The 20,241-nt window shown below is 63.6% G+C and overlaps 1 protein-coding gene across 2 annotated transcripts; it reads left to right on the plus strand.

Annotated features, from left to right (window-relative positions):
- The first annotated feature begins 586 nt into the window (after positions 1 to 586).
- On the plus strand, positions 587 to 18,828 carry RAB17 (RAB17, member RAS oncogene family). 2 transcript variants are annotated; one of them, XM_051838175.3, is made up of 6 exons: positions 587 to 985; positions 8,768 to 8,927; positions 12,439 to 12,590; positions 13,645 to 13,770; positions 17,061 to 17,154; positions 18,185 to 18,828. In XM_051838175.3, the coding sequence occupies exons 2-6, from the start codon at positions 8,771 to 8,773 to the stop codon at positions 18,295 to 18,297; spliced, it is 642 nt and encodes a 213-aa protein (XP_051694135.3). In that variant the 5' UTR covers positions 587 to 985; positions 8,768 to 8,770; the 3' UTR covers positions 18,298 to 18,828. The 2 variants fall into 2 exon arrangements, with proteins under 2 accessions (XP_051694135.3, XP_069926100.2); XM_070069999.2 differs by having other exon boundaries at positions 614 to 985; positions 8,749 to 8,927.
- Positions 18,829 to 20,241: the final 1,413 nt, after the last annotated feature.

Consider the following 20,241-nt stretch of genomic DNA (forward strand, 5'->3'; position numbering starts at 1 on the left):
CACACCCAAGAAGCAGGATGGAAGCCAGTGAGACGGCCAAGCTGCTGTCGTCATAAGAGAGGCCGCTTCACGCGCCACGATCCCACCTGTCCCAGGCGTCCAGATGGGGCCGGGGCGTCTCTCCTGGACTGGTGGCTTCCAGGCTGGGGCAGGGGACAAGGACGCCGCTCGATAGGGGACAGTCCCCCAGGCCAGGCTGCTGACACGGTGGGGAGGGCTGCACCCAGAGGAAATGGCTGTGGGCAGAGGCGCTGCGGAGGTGATGGGAGAGCCCCAAAGGAGCCTGGGACAGGTGCCCGTCTGGCATCAAACCCCACACCCCACAGCACAGAGGACGTGGGGACCACTGAGCCTGATCCCCGGTGTCACGAGAACCCGCTGAGACCCAGCTTCCTGTGTCCTGGTTCCTCCTTCATCAGCCTCCATCTCTCTCTGCTGTGGGCCAAACCCCACCACCCAGAGCTGCAGGGAAGAGAGGATTCCTGGGAATTCCAGGACTGGAGGCTGGTGAGGAATTCGGGAGGACCAGGAGGAGGGGCCTTCCCTCTCTTCTGCCTGGCCCCGCCCACTGCAGGGAGGCCACGCCCCTGCCCCGATCCTGCCCAGCTGGTGGGAGCCCCCAGCAAAGCTGGCAAACTGGCTCTGGAGGGGGAGACTGACAGCCAGCGCCTCAGGAGCTGTGACTTCCGGTCTGGCACCCAGGGGACCACATGACCGCAGCGGACTTTGCCTCAGGGCCTTCCAGGAAGGGAAGAGGCCTGACTTTGGGCCGGTTGGAGCTGCCTCTGCCCCAGGCTGCCGCTCTGGTTTGCTCTCTATTGTCCACTGGAGCGGAGCCTTCTCTTGGCCACTGCCCAGCCGCCGGCCGTGGAGGGACGCACCCCCACCTCCACTCCCCAGGCCAGGAGAAGACAGGCAGGGGCCCTGCAGGACCCGCTGATGAGCCGTTGTCCCACTCCCTGGCAGTGACCAGCCCGGAGAGCAGGTGAGTCACTGTTGAAACCCCTGTGCGCCCTGCAGAGGGCCCGTGCGTGTGCACCTGCTGGTGTGGCTCCGGGTGAGACAGGGCCCCATTTGGGTCCGTGGCTGCTCTCTGGGCCAGCTCCCAGACAAAGGTTTCCATCTGAATTTTACTCTGGGGAAGTTTCAACCACAGGCCTTGAGCACAAACTGCTGTGGGGACAAGGTGCCCGCCATGGATGCCACTTCAGACGCACTTGAATGCCTGGCTAAGGTGACCGGTGCTGTCTGGCAGGCTGGTCTCGCTGTTTCATGACACGTCCTTTTAGAATCTGCATCTCGTTGCCTTGTTTTCTGTATTCCTGCCACACTGTTCCAGAAAGCCAGGACTCTGCAGGTGTCCTAGGGTCCTCCCGGGGGTGGGAGTGGACGCCCCGCTCCGCCCCGCCCCTTGTGGCAGCGCCCCTCCCCCCAGGTGAAGATGTGGCTGGGTTTTCTCTTCTTTCTGTCTTTCTGTTTTCTTTGGATGGGAGAGAGGTGATCCTGGAGGACTGGAGAAGCCCCGGTCAGGGTTAGAAGGGACACCCTCAGACCTCCCATCCCCTCTCCCCATCAAGCCCCCCCAGAAGCCAGGGTCCCCCTGAACAGATGATTCTAACTTGTCATGGTCCAAGGCTTACAACAGAGAACCACGGAAAAATTATGTGCAGAAGTGTTTACTGTGGTTTTGTTTATTAGAGAAAAAAATTGAAACCAAGTAAAACAACCCAGAAACAGGGAATTGGATCAATATTGGGATAGTCGTGGGCGTGGTGTGTGGCCGTGGATCAACATTGGAGCAGTCGTGGGCGTGGTGTGTGGCCGTGGATGTAGTGGTTTTGGAGCGTGACAGCCGCTAGGTTTGTCAAGTTGTGTGGGTGTTTGAGAGAAGACATAGCTTTATGCGAAACTATGGCTCAGGATTTTTTGAAGATTCACAGTAAAAAAAAAAAAAAAGAGAAAAAACTAGGCAAAAATATCATTCATGGTTATAATCATGGTTATATCAAGGGTACAGAATTAGAGGAATTTCTTTTATTATTTTGACAATGAGATGTATTATTCATAGTAAAATCATGTTTAAAAGGTTTATTTATTTTATTTGAAAAGCAGAGAAAGGGAGAGAGAGAGAGACAGAGAAAGGCAGAGAGAGAATCTTCTATCCACTGGTTCACTCCCCAAATGGCTACAAGTGGCCAGGGCTTGGCCAAACCACAGCCAGGAACCAGCAGCCTCTGGGTCTCCTGTATGAGTGGCAGGGGCCCAAGCACTTGGGTCATTTCCACTGCTTTCCCAGGCTCATTAGCAGGGAGCTGGATCAGAAGTGGAGCAGCCAGGAATTGAACCGTGCCTAAATGGGATGCCGGTGCAGCAGGTGGTGGCTTAACCTGCTGTGCCACAATGCCAGCCCCTAAAATGAGGTTTTTAAACACAGAGAGGTATCCTTACTGAAGGAATAAGATCCTGGCAGCCGACATCTTAGTGCCAGCACGGTGGTTCGTATTCTGTCCATCCAGGGTAATTCGGGGATGCTTCGTGCCCAACACTTTCCCGAAGTGGCAGAGCAAGCTTGAAGGGGAGTCTTTGGACACTGATCTCGCTCTGCTGCAGGCGTGTGCGGACGTTCTAGGTAAAATCACAGTGCAGATCAATAGGGATGTGTTCTCCCGGGCATGTCCATCAAGACACAGCTTTAACTGTGGAAAGATGAAAACTCCATTCTTCACCGAGGCTCTGGTCATCGAAGGCGCCAGTGGCTCCCCAGTGAAGCTCATTGCGCCGAAAAGCATGTCCTGCCGGCCGGGCAAGTGGCCGGGGCACTGCTAGTCCCCAGGAAATCCTGGTCGGCCTGGAGGCCACTGCCTGGGCTTCGAGTTCCACGTCCGACTTGCAGAGCTGCCTGCGAGGTGTTCAAACCCCTGGCCGGGGGGTCCTGCCCAGCTGCACTAGGAAGCTCTGTGCAGCCCAGGCAGGGCTCAGGGAGCGAGCCCACCTTTCCTCTCCGTGCAGGTGCTGGCCAGCTCCACCTCTCGGCCGTCTGAGCTCCGTGTGCAGGGCGAGGCCCCTCCAATGCCTGCTCAGGGCTTCCGCCTCCCCCTGCAGCTGCCCCAGGCACTCCCTGGCAGCAGCTGCCCAGGGTGGGACTGGCGTGGGAGCGTGGGATCAGCTCGGCTGCCCAGCGCTGGCTGCGTCTGGCTGAGCCGCTCGTTTCCTTGTGCATGCACCCAGCTCGTCCTCACCACCAGCACAGTCCCAGCTCTTGTTCTCGGTGACATCCCGGTGACGGCTCAGGGAGAGACAGACGTCGCCAACAAGAGGAGCGTTTGAATTCACCGGGAGTCGGGAGAGGTCATTTCAATCAAGAAGAGGCAGGGGGAGGCGCAGGCTCCCAGCCGGCAGGACTCCGTCCGCGTGGCTGCCGGCTGTGTGTGGGTGGGGATGGACACGTGCGGGGGCCTGGCTGGCAGTTTCGAGAGCAGGAGGGAGCACTGGCCTGAGCAGATCCCAAGGGATCCACTGACCGGCGAAATCCTGCTGTGACAGCACAGCTCCTCCTGCGATCTCTCTGGTGCCTCCTTGGATGTCTGGACTCAATGTGGCTCGCGGGGCAGTTCCGACCTCGGGGCCCTGCTCACCCTGCAAGGTGCCTTCCCCTGGGCTCACTGTGCACTTGGACCGTCAAGGTCAATCTGCTGCCGGTGGGCCAGACATCTGGGGCAGGAACTGCTCTGAGTTCTTGCGTTGGTGGGGAAGTGCTGGCCAGGGGGCGGGGCCTCTCCAGAACCTTTGCTGAGCTGTGGGTCGGTGGAAAGCAGGCATTCCAGGGCCCCAGGCGGGGCGGGGCGGGGCGGGCCTGCCACCTGCTGTGCGCAGAGCCTCAGTTTGAGCCCTTCCCTCTGAGCCGCTTGTTCTGCCTTGGGCCCTTCTCTGCAGTTTGATGCAGGCAGCAGGGAGGCAGGGAGGGACAAAGTCACCACGTCACATGTGCCTTCCGAGTCCCCACGTCACGTGTGCCTTCCGAGTCCCCACGTCACGTGTGCCTTCCAAGTCCCCATCCGCGTGGGGGCTGGTTCAGCACGTTCAAGACTCGGCACCTGCTCCTCCTCGTGCAGCTCGGCCTCCGTCTCGGTGACCACTCCAGACGCCGCGCCGCCTTCCTGGAGACCCCACAGGCACCGCAGCTCCACCCCCGCTCCCACCAGCCTCGCCTCCTCTGGGCCTTCCAGCAGGCCCTGCCCAGGCACCACCCCCACGCTGTGGAAAGCAGGCCCGGCCGGCCGGGGTGGGAGGCACGTGTGTCTCTCCTGAGGCTCCCCCGCTCACGTCTGAGTGTGCACGATCCTTTCCTGCTCTTTAGCTACGGGCTCAGTGCAGCTGGGGGTCTCTCTGGGCCCAGCCTGGGCTCTCCATCCCCGCGACCCCATTTGGGGCTCCCATCCCCCACCACAGTTCAGGCAAATATTTCAAAAAATAGGCGCTGTGGTGTAGCAGGTAAAGCCGCCGGCTGCAGTGCCAGCATCCCACATGGATGTCCTGGCTGCTGTACTTCTGATCCAGCTCTCTGCTAGGGCCCGGGAAAGCAGCAGAACACGGCCCAAGTCCTTGACCCCTGCACCCATGTGGGAGACCTGGAAGAAGCTCCTGGCTCCTGGCTTTGGATCAGCTCATCTCTGGCTGTTGCAGCCATCTGGGAGGTGAACCAGCGGATGGAAGGAAGACCTCCCTCTGTCTCTCTCTCTGCCTCTGCCGCTGCCTGTCTGTAACTCTGTCTGTCAAATAAATAATCTAAAAAACAACAACAACAACAACAAAAATCTGGCACTGGGTACCCTTCCCATGTTCACGTCCTCCCTCCAGGGGTGACTGAGCGCCTACTGTGTGCTGGGAGCCGGGGGTGACTGAGCGCCTACTGTGTGCTGGGAGCCGGGGGTGACTGAGCGCCTACTGTGTGCTGGGAGCTGTTCCCCTGGCATTGTCTCAGCCTGGGCTGTCGCAGGGGAGCTCGGGAGCTGAACTTGAAGCCGTTTCACGTCCCCCGCCTGACCTGAAGCCAATGCCCCCTGGACGCTGACGCTCAAGGAGAGGACCCTGCCTCGGGCTCTGGCCGTGGCCGTGGCTGTGGCTGCCTCAGGGGCTGGGCACCTGGGCCGCTGCTTCTCTTCTCCTTCACAAATCTCCCCTCTGCCTCCATTCACACCTGGCCCTGGGGGGTGGGGAGATTCTGCTCACAGGACTGCCCTCCCTGCCATGGGTGGGTGTGGCTTTTCCCAGGGGTGGCACACACCAGAGCAGAGAGAGCAGCAGATGACACCGTCTGCACCCCTGGGTGACACAGCACCTAGCAACACGCCCCACACAGGAACACGCCCCACACGGGAACACGCCCCACACGGGAACACCCTCCACACAGGAACACCCTCCACACGGGAATATCCTCCACATGGGAACACGCCCCACACGGGAACATGCCCCACATGGGAACACGCCCCACACGGGAACACGCCCCACACGAGAACACGCCCCACACGGGAACACGCCCCACACGAGAACACACCCCACACGGGAACACGCCCCACACGGGGACACCCTCCACACAGGAACACCCTCCACACAGGAACACGCCCCACACGGGAACACGCCCCACACGAGAACACGCCCCACATGGGAACACCCTCCACACGGGAACACGCCCCACACGGGAACACCCTCCACATGGGAACACCCTCCACACGGGAACACGCCCCACACGGGAACACCCTCCACAAGGGAACACGCCCCACACGGAAACACGCCCCACACGGGAACACGCCCCACACGGGAACACCCTCCACATGGGAACACGCCCCACACGGGGACACGCCCCACACGGGAACACCCTCCACACGGGAACACCCTCCACACGGGAACACGCCCCACACGGGAACACGCCCCACACGGGAACACCCTCCACAGGGGAACACGCCCCACAGGGGAACACGCTCCACACGGGAACACCCTCCACACGGGAACACGCCCCACAGGGGAACACGCCCCACGCGGGAACACCCTCCACATGGGAACACGCCCCACACGGGAAACCCTCCACACGGGAACACCCTCCACACGGGGACACGCCCCACACGGGGACACCCTCCACACGGGGACACGCCCCACACGGGAACACAGCCCACACGGGAACACGCCCCACACGGGAACACACCCCACACGGGAACACCCTCCATACGGGAACACGCCCCACACGGGAACACGCCCCACATGGGAACACGCCCCACACGGGAATACCCCTCACACGGGAACACAGCCCACACGGGAACACGCCCCACAGGGGAACACGCCCCACACGGGAACACGCCCCACACGGGAACACCCTCCACACGGGGACACGCCCCACACGGGAACACGCCCCACACGGGAACACCCTCCACACGGGAACACGCCCCACACGGGGACACGCCCCACACGGGGACACGCCCCACACGGGAACACCCTCCACACGGGAACACCCTCCACACGGGAACACGCCCCACACGGGAACACCCTCCACACGGGAACACGCCCCACACGGGAACACGCCCCACACGGGAACACCCTCCACACGGGAACACCCTCCACACGGGGACACGCCCCACACGGGGACACGCCCCACACGGGAACACCCTCCACACGGGAACACCCTCCACACGGGAACACCCTCCACACGGGAACACGCCCCACACGGGAACACGCCCCACACGGGAACACCCTCCACATGGGAACACCCTCCACACAGGGACACCCTCCACACGGGAACACGCCCCACACGGGAACACCCTCCACACGGGAACACCCTCCACACGGGAACACGCCCCACACGGGAACACGCCCCACACGGGGACACCCTCCACACGGGAACACGCCCCACACGGGAACACGCCCCACACGGGAACACCGCTCACACGGAACACACCCCACATGGGAACACGCCCCACACAGGAACACGCCCCACACGGGAACATGCCCCACATGGGAACACGCCCCACACAGGAACACGCCCCACACGGGAACATGCCCCACACGGGAACACCCTCCACACGGGAACACCCTCCACATAGGAATATCCTCCACATGGGAACACGCCCCACACGGGGACACGCCCCACACGGGAACATGCCCCACATGCACACAGTTAGCAATCCCAGACAGCCTGACGTGCTGACACGGTGCTGCACATCTTCGCTGAGGGTGAGGGGTCTGTGGGGGGCTGTGAACCTTGCTGATGGCGGGAGGCTTGGGAGGCTGCAGGTGATACAAGACCGGTCTGAGCTAGTTGAAGTGGGGGTGGCGGGGGTGGTGATGGTGGCTCAGGCCCTGGGAGCTGTGTTCCACTGTGTGTGTAGGGACATTTCTGTGTTGAAAAACCTGCAGGCTTCACACACATTGGTTTTTTTAAATTAATTTGTTTGAGAGGCAGGGAGAGGGAGGGGGAGATGGAGAAGGAGAGGAAGTAGGAGAGGGAGAGGAAGTGGGAGAGAGAGGGAGAGGGGAGGGGGAGAGGGGAGGGGGAGAGAGAGGGAGAGGGGAGGGGAGAAGGGAGAGGGAGAGGGGAGGTGGAGAGGGAGAGGGAGAGGGGAGAGGGAGAGGGGAGGTGGAGAGGGGAGGTGGAGGGGGAGAGGGAGAGGGGAGAGGGAGATGGGAGAGGGAGAGGGGAGGTGGAGTGGGGAGGTGGAGAGGGGAGGAGAAGAGGGAGAGGGAGAGGGGAGAGGGAGAGGGAGAAGGGAGGAGGAGAGGGAGAGGGAGAGGGAGGAGAGGGAGAGGGAGAGGCAGAGGCGGAGGGGGAGGTGGAGGGGGAGGGGGAGGGGGAGGTGGAGGGAGAGTCAAATGTCTGTGCCTCCAGCAGCTGGGAGCCTGGATCTCAATGCAGGTGTTGCAGGTGGGTGACGGGACCCAATCCCTTAGGGCATCGCTGCGGCCGCCTGGGTGACTTAGCAGGAAGCTGGAGTCTGGAGCCAGAGCGGGGGATCGAACCAGGTGCCCTAGGCCAAACGCCCACTCCACTCACGCTTAATTTGGTCACCGATCCGTCTTTATCCAGGGCGTGGCGCTAAGGCTTTGAGATCCTTGAAACACTGACTTCTGATTTTTTAAAAGTGTTTGGATATATTTTATTTATTGGAAAGGCAGAGAGCCAGACGGACAGCGATTCCCCCTACACTGATCCACACCCCGGCCCCTGCCTTAGAATGCCTGCAGCAGCTGGGGCTGGGCCAGGCTGAGGCCAGCAGGCGGGAGCCCAGTCCAGGTCTCCCACGTGGGCGGCAGGGCCCGAGCACTCGAGCCTTCGCCTGCGGCCTGCACAGTGGCTGGAAGCCGGGTTGGGAGCAGAGCCAGGACCCCAGCAGGTGCTGTGACGTGGGTGCGTGCTCCAAGCACTGCCCTTCACCCCCTTTGAGGTAGGTGTTTTTGAAGCTCTGACTTTAATTCATGAATGACCAAGAGGTCCACGGAGACTGCGCCTGTCGGGTTTTGGGGGAGATGACAGACGTGTGAAGGGGGAGAATAACGGGACGAGGACACGGTGGGGCGGTGGGCGCGGCTGCAGGCTTTACGGGGCTGGCCAAGTGCCCCTCCACAGGGGTGCAGTGGAGGGAACAGTGCCTGCTCACCCCGCTGGGGATGGGTGGAGGGGTCTGGGTGCCCACAGTGGCTCTGATTGGCGCTCTGCTCCAGGCGCCCGGGGCGATCGGGCGACAGGAACACCCCCGGCCTCAGGGCCTGTGCCTCTCCGCAGGGCATGGCGCAGGCGGGGACGACGGCGCCGCCCGGGGAGGCCCCGCGCCCGCCGCCGGTTTTCAAGCTGGTTCTGTGGGGCAGCGGCTCGGTGGGCAAGTCCAGCCTGGCCCTTCGCTACGTGAAGAATGACTTCAGGAGCGTCCTGCCGACCGTGGGCTGTAAGTGACCTCTGCTGACCCTCGCGTGGGAGGGTCCCCCGGGGATCCCCAGCTGGCCCAGCGCACGCTGGTCTGTGGCGGTGGGGCCAGTGGGGGGGAATCCAGAGGACAGGCTGCAGAGGCGCAGGGTCAGGATGGGGGCCCTGCGTGTGACAGGGGTGGGGTCTCCCAGGCTGAGACCCCCAGAGCCAGTGGCGAGAAGGCAGAGGTGGTGGGACCAGCGGGGGCTCCAAGCCCCTCACCAGGACGCTGGAGTCAGCTCCTTTACAAAATACAGCAGGGCACTGGGTCTGGCCTGCGGTGGACTTCGGTGGACAGCAAAGGCCAGCGTGGGCCTGGCCAAGCCCGGGGTGGAGGGCCTCGTGCCCAGGGTGGGGGCTTAGGCTGGGGAGAGGCAGAGTACCAGCCCCAGGAAGGAGCTCCCCCGGGAGACCCCGGGTGCGTCCCAGAGCTGCCAGCGTTTCCTAGTGACATCTCCTGGTGCGACGGTGGCACCTCGTGCTCGTGTGCACATCCGCGGGGAAGCCGGCGGGTCCCAGAGCAGCGGGCTGTGCGCAGGGGAGGGTGGGAGGGGACGCTGAGGCCACGCCCACACGACCAGCGGGCTGTGCGCGCAGGGGAAGGTGGGAGGGGACGCCGAGGCCACGCCCACAGGAGCAGGGGGCTGTGCGCAGGGGAGGGTGGGAGAGGACGCTGGGGCCACGCCCACAGGACAGGGGGCTGTGTGCGCAGGGGAAGGTGGGAGAGGACGCCGACGCCACGCCCACAGGAGCAGCGGGCTGTGTGCGCAGAGGGGAAGGTGGGAGGGGACGCTGAGGCCACGCCCACACGACCAGCGGGCTGTGCTCGCAGGGGAAGGTGGGAGGGGACGCTGAGGCCACGCCCAGTGCCTTCGGCTGCGCCGCCCACTCACTCCCCTGCTGAGCGCTCAGCTTTGCGCATGTCCCGAAGCCCCTGGAAACGTGTCCATTTCCTTCAACCTGGGCTGTTGCTCAGCTGGGCAGACTCAGCTGGTGGCTGAAATGGAAAGAAGGAATCAAGGCGCTTAGCCGTGGTCTGCAGTGCCGCCAACCCGTGTGGGCGCTGGTTCAAGTCCCGGCTGCTCCACTTCCGATCCAGCTCCCTGCTCATGCACCTGGGAGAGCAGTGGAAGATGGTCCAAGTCCTTGGGCCCCTGCACCCGCGTGGGAGACCCTGATGAAGCTCCTGGCTCCTGGCTTCAGCCTGGCCCAGCCTCAGCCATTGCAGCCATTTGGGGAGTGAAGCCGCAGGTGGAAGACCTCTCTCTCTGTCTCTCTCCCCTTCTCTCTGTAACTTTGCCTTTCAAATAAATAAAATAAATCTTTAAAAAAGGCAAAGCCACTTTGTTATGTTCAGATTTAGTGCAGACACTTTAATGCGGGGAAATGAGATGCTAGTTAGAGACCAATCCCTCATTAATGCACACTCGCTGGGTTTTGTTCTTTGAAGATTTTTAAAATTTATTTGAAAGACATTTACAGAGAGAGGTAGAGACAGAGAGATCTTCCATCTGATGGTTTACTCCCCAGACGGTGGCAATGGCCAGGGCTGGGCCAGTTTGAAACCAGGAGCCAGGAGTTTTACCCAGGTCTCCACGTGGGTGCAGGGGCCAGAGGACCTGGGCCATCGTCCTCTGCTTTCCCAGGAGCATTAGCAGGGAGCTGGGTTGGAAGTGGAGCAGTCGGGACTTGAACCAGCGCCCGTATGGGAGCAGCACTGGATCCTTTTCAAAGTGGAACAGGAATAGTGAGAAGTTAGGATCAGCAGGAGTGTGAGGTCTGTCTGCCACCTGCTGGTGACAACTTGAAATACAAGCACATCGGGGCCTAGAGGCTTGGCTGGAAAGGACGGGGATGGCAGGGGGAGGGGCAGGGCGGCCAGTCCCGGGCAGGAGGAAGAAGAGGGCGGGGACGCAGGTGCCGGCCTCTGCAGTCCTCTCTTCTCCGGGATCTGAGCATCACCCTGGGAACAGGTGCCGCACAGGGCCGTGTGGGAAAAGAGAAGACGGATTTAGGAAGCTCGGTGTGAGCGCCGAGTCCCGGCAGCCGACGGAGCCAGGCCTGAGGCTGGGCAGCCTGGGCAGCCTTCCCCTGCATCCGCTGCGTGTGGTGGCTTGGAACCTGTCCAGCCTCGACCGCCACCCCTCGGAGCTGGGGGCCGTTGGTCCGAGTGTCCGGACCGCCGCTTTGTTGGACCTGGGAGCTTGTCCTCCAGGCCTCGGGGCTGGGCTGGCAGCAGAGCCTGGCCCTGGCCCTGCCGAGAGCCGCCCTGACCTCAGCTCTCACCCTGGCCCTCACAGCGAGTGGAATTGTGTCCCCCAAAGGAGCGGTCAAGCCCCCAGCCTCAGAACCCGTGTGCTTTGGAGGAAGGGGGTTTGCAGGGCGGGAGGAGTTCGGGGACGGAGAGGAGGCGGCCCTGGATTGGGGTGGTCTCTCAGTGCAGTGGCGAGGTCTTTTAGGAAGAGAAGAGGGGAGACCCAGGGGAGGGGAGGCGGAGGCTGGGGGAGGCGAGCACCAGCCAAGCAGTGCCGAGGGTTGCCGGGAACCCGGAAGCCAGAGGGAGACCGGCGGTGGATTCAAAGCCGCCCTGAGCCCTGCCCTCCAGAGCGGAGAGTGCAGCTGCTTCGTGGAGCCGTGCGGCTGTGGTCACTCTCCGTGGCAGCCGCCGGACGCCCATGCGCTGTCCTTGGAGTGAACATTTCCGTGTCACACACGAGCTCTGACTGCCAGAGTCACCCGGTGGTCTGCAGCCTCCCCCTGGGGTCTGGGCAGGTGCCCCCTTGTCTGTGTGGACTCAGGCCGGGCACTGGGACCTCCTGCAGCCCCTGTCCCCTCTGCTGTGGTGACAACCCCAGACAGGTCACACGGCACTGGCAGAGACCTCGACGCTGTGAAACAAGCGTTGGGAAACCACACGGCCCTGCCCCGGATGTCGTCGAAGGGTTTGGGGGTGCATCTTTGTGTGATGGTTAAACAGGTGCACAGGTGAGGGGCACCGAGCCCCTGCGTCCAGGCGCTCACTGCCCCCCGGGGAGACAGGGAGAGAGCCTGGAAAGTTCCGTGCGCAGGGTCCAGGGAGGCTGTGGTAGACGCCCCTTAGTGGAGAGTGAGGAGCCCACAGCCAGCCCGAGAGGAGGGCACACAGCCACCAGCGCAGAGTCGGGGTGGGGATCAGTGGGAGGTGAGGGCGGATGGGGGTGGGTGCTGGGGTGGCCCCGGGGCCTGTTTGCAGGACAGGGCTGGCGGCCAAGAGGCCAGCGGTGCCGAGGGTCTGGGGTCCCCGAGTGGTGGGGCTCCTCTGTCCCTGGAGACCTCACCGCCGGCCCTGTGGTCCGGAGTTTCTTGGAGAATCTATCTCTCCCGCCACAGCGCCCTTGACTGCCCACGCCCTGCCCTAGGTGGGGCCCCCAGCTTCCAGAGGGCGTGGGTCTGTCTGTCTGTCCATCCGACACGGTCTGCCTGTGGCTGAGGCTCTCTGGCCCCTGCTCCAGGCGCGTTCTTCACCAAGGTGGTGGACCTGGGGGCGACCTCGGTGAAGCTGGAGATATGGGACACGGCCGGCCAGGAGAAGTACCACAGCGTCTCCCACCTCTACTTCCGGGGCGCCAGCGCCGCCCTGCTGGTGTATGACATCAGCTGCAAGGTAGGCCTCGCCTGGGGCGCCCCCCCCACCTCCTGCCAGCCCCCATGTCTTTGCTGTGCGGTGACCACGTGAGTTGGTGCCACTTGCCTCCCCCTGGAAGCCCACCTGACAGCCCCTCCTCCTCCTCTGCTCCTCCCTGGTGCCCCCCAGAATGCACACACACACACACACACACTCGCCACTCACAAGCAGGTCCCGGGGGCTCCAGGCCCAGCCTCGGGGCGGGTAGTGGTCGTGGGCACCTGAGGAAGGGGAGAGGGTCTGTCCAGGAACGTGGACAGGCCCCTGTTACTGGGGGCAGAGAGGGGCTCTGGGACCAGGTCTATGGGGTACTCGGGTCAGGTCCCTCCCCTCCTCGTGGTGAAGAGGGCCTCTCGAGCATGTCCAGGGTGCAGGCCTCGGGGCTCAGCGTGACCCCGAACGCCCCATGCCCCCTGGTCTCTAGGGCCCTGTGCCGGGGGTGGTGACAACGTCCCACAGTGCACGCCCTGCGGGGGGCCCTGTGCCAGGGGTGCTGACGTCCCCAGTGCACGCCCTGCGGGGGCCCTGTGTCAGGGGTGGTGCTGATGTCCCCAGTGCACACCCTGCGGGGGGCCCTGTGCCGGGGGTGCTGACGTCCCCAGTGCACGCCCTGCTGGGGGCCCTGTGCTGGGGGTGCTGACGTCCCCAGTGCACACCCTGCTGGGGGCCCTGTGTCAGGGGTGGTGACAACATCCCCAGTGCACACCCTGCTGGGGGCCCTGTGCGGGGGTGCTGACGTCCCCAGTGCATGCCCTGCGGGGGCCCTGTGCCGGGGGTGCTGACGTCCCACAGTGCACGCCCTGTGGGGGCCCTGTGCCGGGGGTGCTGACGTCCCCAGTGCACGCCCTGCGGGGGCCCTGTGCCAGGGGTGCTGACGTCCCCAGTGCATGCCCGGCTGCACAAAGCACCCAGAAGGGAACAGGCTGTGGGCCTGTTCAGGGCCAGCCACAGTGTCACCGGCTGGTTCCTTCTGGAGTGGCCACGGAAGAGCACCGCGAGGTTCCCCTGACGCCCAGCTGTCTGTCTGTCTCAGGACTCCTTCCACAAGGTCCGGCAGTGGCTGGAGGACCTGGAGCAGGAGGTGCACCTGGGAGAGGTGGTGGTGATGCTGGTGGGTAACAAGACGGACCTCAGCCAGCAGCGGGAGGTGGCCTTCCAGGTACGCTGGCGCCTCGCCCACCCTCACAAGTGTGCGCTCACACCCACAGGCGTGCACACATGCGTGTACACACGGCTGCCACACACGCACACACACTCCTGAACACAGATCCACCCACACTCACGTGTGGACCACACTGCACAGTCACACATGTGTGCACACATACACGTGACATACACACACACACTCCTGAACACAGATCCATCCACACTCACATGTGGACCACACTGCAGTCACACACACGTGTGCACACATACACATGACAGACACACACACACACTCCTGAACACAGATCCACCCACACTCACGTGTGGACCACACGGCAGTCACACACGTGTACACACATACACATGACACACACACACACACTCCTGAATGCAGATCCAACCACACTCACGTGTGGACCACACTGCACATTCACACACATGTGCACACATACACATGACAGACACACACACACACTCCTGAACAGATCCACCCACACTCACGTGTGGACCACACTGCACAGTCACACACACGTGTGCACTCATACACATGACACACACACACTCCTGAACGCAGATCCACCCACACTCACGTGTGGACCACACTGCACAGTCACACACACGTGTGCACACATACACATGACAGACACACACACACTCCTGAACGCAGATCCACCCACACTCACATGTGGACCACACTGCACAGTCACACACACGTGTGCACACATACACATGACAGACACACACACACACTCCTGAACACAGATCCACCCACACTCACATGTGGACCACACTGCACAGTCACACACGTGTACACACATACACATGACAGACACACACACTCTTACACACACACACACTCCTGAACACAGGTCCACCCACACTCACGTGTGGCCCACACTTTGCATCACATACATGTGAACATGCAGGCACACAATACTTCTTGGAGAGCTCAGACTCAGAGGGTGATGCTCACGTGTGGGGAGGCCGTGACCCCCCCCCCAGGACCCTCCTGAGAGCCGGCTGCAGGCTCGGGCGTGCATGCTGCACGGGGAGCGGGGTCTCTCACTGCCAGCCCCCAAGGGCCCTGCCCCGGCCACCTGGCCACCTGGTTTACAAGGAAACCACGGCCCTTCCTTCCCGTCCACTCTCGTGGACTTGTGCGGGCTTTCAGCTCTTTTTCTTCGGCTTCACTCGCTTGTTGAACAACAGGCGCGTGAACTCATCCGGACTTTGCTGGGAGCTGAGTGAGCGAGGGCTAGAAAGTCAGGTGGCCGTGGGTCTGCAGAATCACCCGGCAGCCTCCTGCTGCAGGGGACCACCCTGGAGGGGCTGCGGGACCCTGAGCGGGCAGCAAGGGCCTCTGCGGGCTCTGTCCGGGAGGCGGGTTGGGCATGCGTGTGTGCGGGAGGCGTGTGCCTGTCTGTGTGTATCACATGTGTATCTCCATGTGTGTCACATGTGTATCTATGTGTATCACATGTGTATCTCTGTGTGTATCACATGTGTATCTCCATGTGTGTCAGTCTGTGCACATGGATCTGTGAGAGGTGCATGTAAGAGGGCATGCGTGTGTGTGTGTAGGGCACGTGTGTGCACATGTGCCTGCGGGATGTGTGTGTCTTGGTGTTTATCTGGGTGACGCATGTGTGTGTGCACACCTCTGCATGCTGGAGGCGTGTGTGTCTAGGTGTGTAAGTGTGTGTAGGGGGTGTGCGTGTGCAATAGGTGGGGTGTGTGGGTGCATACGTGTGCCAAGGGATGTGGGGCTGGGTTTCCAGGACGATGGTTCATGGAGGCCAAGCGGGTGCCCTGGGTGCTGGGCTGAGGGGGGTCACACTGAGGACGCAGGTGGGGCAGAGACCCCTGCAGCTGGCACTGAGTGTGGGGGTCAGGAGCGGGTGTGTGATCTGGGGACAGTTCTTGCAGGCAGTCTGGGACGGTGGAGAGGGCACTGTGTGGATGAGGAGACCCTGGGAGGCTGCAGGCCCAGCTTGGCCACGGAGGGGGCTTTGGCGGCACCTGCTGCCTGTCCTGGGCCAGCCGGGGGCTTTGGCGGCACCTGCTGCCTGTCCTGGGCCGGCCGGGCTGGTGCTTGCTGGGAGAGCCTGTGGGTTAGACCCTGCTGGGGTGGCCACCCTGGGGCTTGGGCCACCGACTATCCTGGGGACTTCCCTGGCTGCCACCCTGCCTCTTGCTCCTCTGAGCACTGACTGAGCTGGGCCAGGCCTGGGAGTGGGGTGCAGGGCGTGGGGGACAGCACGCTCGCCTGCGCCCTCCTCCCGCTTCCCCGTGACAGCGTCTTAGGAAGCAGGGGCCAATCAGTCAGGAGCTTAGGCTCCCGTGGCCATCAGCCCGGGCCCCGTCCAGGTTGTACCAGTGTCCCCACGCACGACCTGCTCCCCCCGGGCTCCCCCCGGGTTCCCAAGCCCTTCTGCCTGCCCCGCGGTTCCGTGGGCTGCTCCGCATCTGTTCCCTGCCCCAGCTGGAGTCGGCCATTCCCCCACAGGGTTCTGGGTCCCTTTTATGGGAGAATGAACTCACTTTTTTAGAGAAAGATGTGTTTATTTGGAAGGCAGAGCAGAGAGAGGAGAGATTTATTTGCTTACTTGAAAGGCAGAGTGAAAGAGAGAGAGAGGGGAGGGATGGACAGAGGCACACGTGGCGGCTGGGAGGGGGTGGGGCTGGCGGACTGGCCTCTTGAGAGCTGCCTTGGGGGTGGGTGGGGTCAGGGAGAGGGAAGGCCATGTGGGCACGGCTGAGAAGCCAGGCAGGGCCCAGGCTGGTGTGGACGCAGCGGGCAGGGCTGGCTGGGCCCTGGGCTCCTAGGTCGATGTGGGCAGGACTGGTGGGAGCGGGGCTGGACCCTCCGTGGCCGCCAGGAGCTTCTCGGCCTCGGGAGAGTTGGAGGCTGAGGGAGGCGCTCGTTCCCCCGGGACCCCCAGTCCTGCGCCTGCACCCCTACTCCCGGGCCCGGCCTGATTTCCTGTCTGGCTCCTCACAGCGAGGGCCTGGGTGGGCTCCCAGCAGGGCCTCTCCCCCTCCCTTCTCCTGCTCCTGGGTCCCCCCCCCCCCCCCGGCCAGACCCTGGGGCAGGGGGAGGGCCTTCCCTGCCATTTCCATGCAGAACCCGCCTGTCCCTCTCTGGTCCTGGCCTGGCCCCTCCTGCAGGGCCAGGACCCCGGCTTACAATGCCGAGAGCTGGCGAGGCAGTGGGGGCAGCCAGGGGCCATCGCCGCTCCTGGGTCCCCCTCCCGGTGTCACTGGGACCCCTCATCACAGACTGTGTTCCGGCTGTTTCTGCAGGAAGGGAAGGAGTTCGCGGAGAGCAGACGGCTGCTGTTCCTGGAAGCCTCAGCCAAGCTCAACTACCAGGTGTCAGAGATCTTCAGCACCGTGGGTGAGCACAGGCCCCCACCGGGCAGCGGGGCAGGGGGCAGGGGCTCACCCCCGCCGGGCAGGGGGCAGGGGGCAGGGGCTCACCCCCGCTGGGCAGGGGGCAGGGGACAGGGGCTCACCCCTGCCGGGCAGGGGGTAGGGGCTCACCTCCGCTGGGCAGGGAGGCAGGGGGCAGGGGCTCACCTCCGCCGGGCAGGGGGCAGGGTGCAGGGGCTCACCCCTGCTGGGCAGGGGGGCAGGGGTCAGGGGCTCACCCCTGCTGGGCAGGGGGGCAGGGGGCAGGGGCTCACCCCCGCCGGGCAGGGGGCAGGGGACAGGGGTTCACCTCCGCTGGGCAGGGGGGCAGGGGGCAGGGGCTCACCTCCGCCGGGCAGGGGGCAGGGGACAGGGGCTCACCCCTGCTGGGGGGGCAGGGGGCAGGGGCTCACCTCTGCTGGGCAGGGGGCAGGGGCTCACCTCCGCTGGGCAGGGGGCAGGGGGCAGGGGCTCACCTCCGCTGGGCAGGGGGGCAGGGGGCAGGGGCTCACCTCCGCGCCTCGCCCGCTTCCCTCCCTGTGTGCTGGTGTTAGTGCACATGGCTGCTGCGGGAAGCTTGTCTTTCCCAAGCGAGAGTCCAGACGCGAGGCAGTGCAGTGGGAAGGAGGAAGTGAGGTTGAGTGGAGAGTGCGCCTGGCAGCCCAGGCGGGCGTCCGGGGGAGGTTCAGACCGGGTTGCTGTGCACGTGCAAGCGTGTGCCCCGGATTCTCCTCCGCTCGTTCCTCTGCTGGGCAGTTACTGGGCAGGGGCTTTCTGGACGTGGCCCTTAAAAGTTCCCATTTTCCTCAGCGCCCCTTGCACACACAGGCTAATGTCTACCCGGCTGCCCTCACACCGGGCCCCCTAGCCTGGCTGCAGCAGGGAGACAAGGAGGCTGGGGTTTGCAGCTGTGGGCGCATGTCGGGAGGGACATCTGAGGGCTGCCTGGCCTGCGGGGCTGAGTGGGGCTGGGGGCTCCCCTCCCCTTCTCCCCACCCCGCTTCTGTCTCTCACAGCCCGAGAACTATTGCAGAGAGAAGGCTCCAGGCAGGGCCAGGTCCAGCGGGGCCGTGCCGCTGTGGTTCTCAACCAGGGGCCCACCAGGCCGGCCAAATGCTGCAGCCACTAGGGCGGCCACCCAGGAGGGCCATGGGAGGATGCCCCCGCCCAGCCTCGGGGGTCTCTGGCCTGGACCGTGTGCAGAGCGAGCCGCCGCCATCACCATGGATGCCGCATTGCTGCTAAGCCCGGAAATCCTGGAAGTCGGCGTCTTACCCCAGAACCATGGCCAAGAGCTCCCCGAGACCCTGGGCCAGGTGCACCTGCGCCCTCCTGGGCTGCCACCTCTCGGCTGCCTCGCCCCGGACACAGGAAGGAGCTCACAACGGCGGGGCTCCCACAGACGCTCTGCTCACCGTCGTGGGTGGACGCGCACTCACCTGGTTTGGGTGGTGGCCCTGGGGCTGAGCCCACCTGCCTCTGGGAGGTGGGAGGGGGGGTTCCACCGTGGGGGGTCTCAGTGAAGCTGTCCTTGGAGGCGGGGCCTGGCAGAGGGCAGCCGGGGCTGGGGGCGCTGGCCCCTCCCTCTGTCTTCTCCCACTGGGGTTCTGATGAAGCCTCAGGCCCCTGGGGCCGAGACATAAATTGTAGCTTGGACGCATTTCTTCTCTGAGCCCCGTTTGTGGGGACGAGGGAGGATCATGGCAGATCAGGACACTGGGGGCGTTTCTATGTGGGTTCTGGTGCCCAGGGTAGCACAGGCCATGTCGCCGGACAGGAGTTCCCTGTGGAGGGGTCGCTTCCTGGACACACGGTGAGTGCTCGCCTTGTAGGACCTCTGCCCTGTGGGAGGCATTTCTGTCGGGGCTCCTGGCCCCTGGCCTCAGCGAGTTGAGGGTGTTTGCTGGTTTTCAGCCTGCATCTGGACCATCGTAAGAAGGGATGGCAGGCACGGGGCACGCAGTTACATTGCCTCTGGGGAGACCAAGGGAGGGATGGGTTGCAGTGCTGGCTCAAGTACTTGGGTCCCTGCCGTCCATCCAGGAGACCTGGAGGGAGTTCCCTGCTCCTGGCCGTGGCCTGGCCCCGGTCTAGCTGTTGTGAGCATCTGGGGAGTGAACCAGAAGGTCGCTCTCTCGCTCTCTGTCTCTCTGCCTTGCAAATAAAAAAAGGCCAACACACAAGGCAGCACTAGCCAGCCGGCTGTGAGGACCAGCTGTGGTTTTCCATTTTTCCTTGTCCAAAAGGGGCTCTGTGCCGGGAGCCTCCATCTGCATCCTCAGCTCCTCCGCCCGTGTACCTGTGCGTGGAGGACGACAGCCGTGGCCCTGGGGTGGGGGTGCTCTGTCCGGGGAGCCCTGGCCGGGGACTGAGAAGAGGACACGGGCTCTGTCCGGCTCTGGGAGGTCACTTGGGGTGGCTGTGTCGCTGCAGCCCCTGTGGGAGCTGCTCCCTCCTCCGGGCTCCAGCAGGGACTCCCCCCCACCCCAGCCCAGCTGCTTTCCTGGGGTCTCTGCCTTCCAGCCGCCCCTGGCGCTGCTCCCCCGTGTGCCCACTGGCAGATCCGGCTTCTCCTCCAGGGAGATGCGAACAGCTCAGGTCTCCTGGGATTCAGGCTTTGTTGGTGCATTAGGACCTAAAAGCAACAGACGGACAACACTGCCTGGGAGAGGGAGGCAAAGACAAAGCAGCAGCTTCCTGGGCCTGCTTCCTCCTCCGCCAGCGATCCAGGTCTCTGCAGATCATTCTCTGCCTTGCGTTCTGCAGACGGTGGCCAGCGACCACTAGGGGGCGCCCCGGACCCACGCAAGGCAGCCCTTCCAGCAGGCCTGGGGGTCTGAGGCCGCTCTTGCCCAGGGCCCAGGGCCCAGTTGACACCCGCGGGTCTGACGTCTGTGTCCCTGTCCATGTCCTATGGGGCTCCCCCGTCCCCCCCCAACTCCAGGCAGATGGGGCCGCGCCTGGGCTCACCCGGAAGGGCACAGCCACATCCCAGCCAGGGCTCTGATGAAGTCAGCTGACTCTGGCAGATTCGGACCCTCCCAGAGGGTGTCCAGGCAGGGTGGAGACCTCG

Source organism: Oryctolagus cuniculus, chromosome 3 (genome assembly GCF_051225735.1).
Source record: "Oryctolagus cuniculus isolate XC-2025 breed Fujian yellow rabbit chromosome 3, ASM5122573v1, whole genome shotgun sequence".
Classification (NCBI taxonomy): Eukaryota; Metazoa; Chordata; class Mammalia; order Lagomorpha; family Leporidae; genus Oryctolagus; species Oryctolagus cuniculus.

Bases quoted from the DNA above. Each gene is read 5' to 3' on its own strand.
- RAB17 (XM_070069999.2), top strand. From the start codon at position 711: ATGACCGCAGCGGACTTTGCCTCAGGGCCTTCCAGGAAGGGAAGAGGC. The intron at 986-8,748 runs GTGAGTCACTGT...CCCCGGCCTCAG, and splicing joins GTGACCAGCCCGGAGAGCAG to GGCCTGTGCCTCTCCGCAGG. The intron at 8,928-12,438 runs GTAAGTGACCTC...CCCCTGCTCCAG, and splicing joins CGTCCTGCCGACCGTGGGCT to GCGCGTTCTTCACCAAGGTG.